This window comes from Montipora capricornis, chromosome 4 (genome assembly GCF_036669925.1).
Source record: "Montipora capricornis isolate CH-2021 chromosome 4, ASM3666992v2, whole genome shotgun sequence".
Classification (NCBI taxonomy): Eukaryota; Metazoa; Cnidaria; class Anthozoa; order Scleractinia; family Acroporidae; genus Montipora; species Montipora capricornis.
This window is the reverse complement of record NC_090886.1, coordinates 38,745,463-38,750,462: the sequence shown is the minus strand read 5'-3', so window position 1 is coordinate 38,750,462 and position 5,000 is coordinate 38,745,463. Positions and strand designations below refer to the sequence as shown.

The 5,000-nt window shown below is 38.0% G+C and overlaps 1 protein-coding gene and 1 pseudogene across 1 annotated transcript; one reads left to right on the top strand and one right to left on the bottom strand.

The window, feature by feature from the left end:
* The window catches only part of LOC138046893 (zinc finger protein 420-like), a 38,602-nt pseudogene that overhangs the window by 20,532 nt on the left and 13,070 nt on the right, over nucleotides 1-5,000 (bottom strand).
* LOC138046659 (uncharacterized) lies at nucleotides 682-2,241 on the top strand. The gene has a single exon (XM_068893262.1). The coding sequence runs from the start codon at nucleotides 682-684 to the stop codon at nucleotides 2,239-2,241; it is 1,560 nt and encodes a 519-aa protein (XP_068749363.1).

The window sequence follows — 5,000 nt, the reverse complement described above, 5'->3', positions numbered from 1 at the left end:
AGCTATGGACTGGGAACGAGAATGGCGGTCGGACGTGTGTTTACCTGTTCCTCCATTTTGATGTCGCAGATTGGGTTTTTCACGTTTATATGCTTTTTACATCAGCCCCCAGTTGGCATTACAAGTGAATATATCGATGTGGAAGATTTAGATCTTGCCCTACTGCAGTTCACATGCTGGAGAGGGCAAACTCGATTAAAAAGTCAACTCGAAGATGGTGGCCATCTTGGATTTGCAGCTTTTTGTGATGTCAAAATTTTGGAGTTAAATTACAAGGGATCTCACCACTACAGATATAAAGTAATAAGATGGAAATTTCGAAAAAGTAGGATTAACTACTACAGGAACGGGACGGCAACATTTAATCCATCGATACTAAAGCAGTAGTTAAGTGGCGACATTCACCCACTGCCTGGGCCTGAAAACTTGATATGTCCGTCATGTGCGAAGACGGTGAGACGAAATCATCACAGGCATATATGCAATGATTGTAAAGATTACTTCCATGTTAACTGCAGTGCTACTACCACCCGTAAAAACGTTAGAGGTACAAGTCAATCATGGATATGCAATTCTTGCACGCTGCGGTATCTTCCCTTTTATGAGGAGATTGATGAAAGAAATGACAACTTCTTGGAGAATGAAATTGATCAGGAGTTTGACTTCGAAAATGAAAACGGCATGTGTCTTATAAATGAGAGAAAAAGAAATGCATCTGAGCTCCTTGTGATACATTTGAATGTTAACAGTATCCAGAATAAGTTTGATGAATTGAAAGTTCTCAACAGGCAACTCAAAGCGCATGTGATATTTCTATCGGAGACTAAGATTGATGGTTCATATCCATCCTCACAGTTTCATCTAGAGGGATATCATATGTACCGGAAGGACAGAGCAAAAGGTGGTGGAGATTTGCTGGCTTATATTTCCACAGAACTATTACCACAGCGAGTGAAACTGCCAAGGCAATACAAGTTCATTGAGGTTTTAGCCGTAAAAGTTTCCATCAACAACAATGATGTGCTCTTTATAGGAGTATATCGACCCCCTAAAGTTGTGGGAATAAATTATTTTGACAAGCTGGAGGAAGAACTGAACTCGTTATTTTTGTGGGCAACAATGGATTGTAATACCATTGTATTGACAGGTGATCTCAATTTGGATCGACTAAAACCAGAACAAAGGGAAGGTAGACTCCTGAGAAACCTGGAGGAGGTCTATGAGCTTGAATGCCTAATTACTGAACCTACACGAGTAACGAACACATCATCTACTCTACTGGATGTTATACTCACCAACAAGCCACAACTGTTTAAGAGAAGTGGAATTTTAAATCCAGAAATTAGTGATCATTATTTGACGTTTGCACTAATGGAGAGTAAAATTTCAAAACATCGCAAGAAAGTGATCACTTTTAGGAGCATGAAATCCCTTGATGTTGAAATGTTTAATGAAGAACTTACAAATGCCCCTTGGTGGGTGATGAACATATTTGACACAATGGAAGATAAGTGGAATTATTGGAAAGCACTTTTCAATTCCATTTTAGAGACCCATACACCCATGAGAAAAATGAGGGTCAGGCAAGTTGATGTACCCTACATGACAATGGAATGGAAACAAGCCATCAGGAGAAAAAGGAAATACGCAAAAAAGTATGCTAGAGATAAAACTAATGAAAATTGGGAGCTAAAGAAGAAATGGAGGAATGAAGCAACAAAATGCCGAAGGAGAGCCATTAAAAAGTTTTGGAAGGAGAAGGCAGATCATCTTAATTCTAAGCCTTATGATTTTTATAATATTTTTAGACCCTTTCTAAGTGACAAGCGCCAAAAAGGATCTGATATCAACATTAGGAAAGTGGATGGAAAAGTTGAAAAGGATCCGAGAAATGTATCAAACATAATGGTCAACTATTTTGCAACCATGGCGGATGCTATAGGAGGTGTAGGAGCAAGCATGTTGAATGAGAATGATTTGTCTGAACACTCAAGTATAGGAAGCATTAAAACTGGTATATATGAACTGGAAGGACCAATATTTCATTTTAGAAAGATAAAGAGTGCTCAAATAAAATCTGCATTGGAAAAATTGAACACTAGAAAAGCCTGTGGATGGGATTCTATTACACCTAAAATGTTGAAGCTTGCTTCTACAGGGATTGCATGCAGATTCATTAACAATGCTATTCAATACAAGCATCGATTCAGGTATATGGCCAGATGCTTGGAAAAAAGGTGAATGGTTTCCTGTATTTAAAAATGAAGATCCACTAAATGAAATGAACTACCGACCTGTGACACTCTTAAGCACAGTGGATAAAGTGTATGAACAATTATTGAGTGGGCAAGTTTATCAGCACTTTGACAATATCCTCGACTCTAGCATTTCAACATATAGAAAAATGCACAGCTGTGAAACAACCATTATCAGACTGACAGAAGAATGGAAATCAGCTATGGACAATAAACAAGTTGTTGGCATACTCTCCACCGATATGAGTAAAGCTTTCGACTCATTGCAACCGTCCTTATTGATCAATAAGCTCAAAGCATATGGGTTCTCAGAGCAAGCACTTTGTCTCATGCGTTCGTATTTCACAAATAGACAAAACCGGGTAAAACTAAATTCAGTGGTAAGTGAGTGGAAGGATATGAGAAGAGGATGTCCTCAGGGCTCATCCTTTGGTCCTCTGCTATGGAATATATTTCAAAATGACTTGACATATCAAATAACGGATGCAAACATCTCAATGTACGCCGACGACCACCAGATTTATGTTATTGCTGAATCAATATCCCAAGTAGAGCAGACTCTTAGAAACGAGGGTGTAGTTATATCAAGATGGTATAATGAGAATTATCTTAAAGGCAATCATAAAAAGTATGGTGCAATGATTTTGTGTAACAGGGATACGGAAGCTGCAGCAATTAATATCACAATTGATGGTGAGAATGTCGAATCTAAACTTTCCCTTAAGCTTCTTGGAGTGACACTTGACAGTAGACTGAACTATAGTTCACACATAAGTGATATTTGTAAGAAAGCAGGAAGCAAAGTCGGTGTTCTTAATCGACTCAAAAAACTGGTTCCTACTCATGCCTTGCTTCAGTTGTACAAGGCTGGGGTGCTACCGAATTTAACCTACTGCCACATGGTCTGGCATTTTTGCAGAGCATCAGACACTAAGAAGCTAGAGAGGGTACAGGAACGAGCTTTGCGAGCTGTATTCAGTAATAAAACAGCAACGTACGAGCAGCTCCTCGAATGGGCAAAACTACCGAGTTTAGAAAATCGAAGACTACATGACATTTTAATTTTAATGTATAAAGTGAAACATAATTTGGTACCCAAGACTATAATTGACATTTTCCCTATCTCAAATAGTAAATACAATTTACGTAACAAGGATTTTTCTATCCCTAGGGTGAACACTACAAAATACGGCAAACATAGTATCCGATATTTAGGACCGTATTTATGGAGTAAAATAAATATTAACTTACGTCAAAAAACGAGCCTTGAAGCATTTAAACACGCAATCCGAGGTATGGACATAAAAGGATTATTGGACGGGAGCTGTAATTGTCAAGTGTGCCAGTCCTGACGATAACTTCTGATTTTAGTCCCTTTTTAAATTATTTATATGTTTAACTAAATTAGTAATGTTAGTAGCATTGTAAATAATTAACTCTTTTTACAATTAATCGTTAACTGTATTTAAATTTGTAAATCTTTACATGTATCTATCAATTTTATCTTTTTAATCTTAATTTTATTGATCAATTTTAATTAAGTGTCCCCAATTAGCTCTTAGCTAAGAGCTAAATAGTTATTGACACTTGAATAAAGTTTATGTATGTATGTATGTATGTATGTATGTATGTAAGAGGACACTAGAATGGGTCATATACAACGTGAAAGGTTACCTAAATCCAAGATGGCGTCTAGTGACGATGGAAATACGTTCGAAATCGTGCATGTGCTGCGTTTTGGGTTTTCGCAGCAAAGTTAACGAGGAACTTTGCTGCAGATTTATCTTTACAAATCTTCGAAAATCACTAGATCTCTAGGTAAGGTGTGATTAGAAATTCTAGTAGCCAATTTGGCGACTAATTTTCAGGATTTGGTCGCCAAAGTGAAAAATTTAGTCGCATTGGCGCCTGTATTAGGCGCAATTTTACGCCCTGTAAGTACTTTATGGCCTAACTCCACACGAGAAATCTCACCGTTGGAAGATTTTGGCGCGAACGTACTTAACAGAAGGTCTTATTAGAAAAGCAACCAGAAATGGCGTGCATGCAGGTACAGCGGCATTTCTTATAAAGATGGGCAGATACATTGTATTAACAGCATGTAAAAGTATTCAGCAAAAAGAAAAAAGGAAAATAGCACAGGTACAAGAAGATATCCTTGAGAAAAACCACTAAACATCATTCAGTGGAGGAAATCAAGAAGCACATGACCTTTCAGAGGCGCAAATCTTGCGCAAGGCGTCGACGTCGGCTACAAGACCGTTCTCTAATAGTATTATTTCCTCTTATTGTTACAATTTCGCGATTACTTCGAAACGTTCGGTAAGGAAAATAGTATACGTAGTCATTCCAGGATTAAAATTGTTATGCACGACGGTGTGGATGTTTGGAGAGAAATTTTGAAAATATCGTCGGGCGCTCGCGGCCTCTACATAACCTCACATGTGATCATTTCACGTTGTTGTTGCAGAACGAGAACAGCAAAGAAATGTACCAAAGCGCAAAAAGCACTTTCGGGGCATGCAGAGTCATTGTTTTTGCTCATTAAAGCAACTGTTTTGTGGCGTTTAACTTTGTCGGGAGTGACGCTCACAGGCAAGCAAAAGACAGTACCATTTTTAAGACTGAGCACACAACCAATTTCAACATCCCATTTAACCAAAAAGTTACTGATATCACCTCTCTCCTCTTCAACACTTCTGATATCTACATGTCCCCTGCGGTTCAAAAGGCAAAAATAATTGC

Bases quoted from the DNA above. Each gene is read 5' to 3' on its own strand.
- LOC138046659 (XM_068893262.1), top strand. From the start codon at position 682: ATGTGTCTTATAAATGAGAGAAAAAGAAATGCATCTGAGCTCCTTGTG.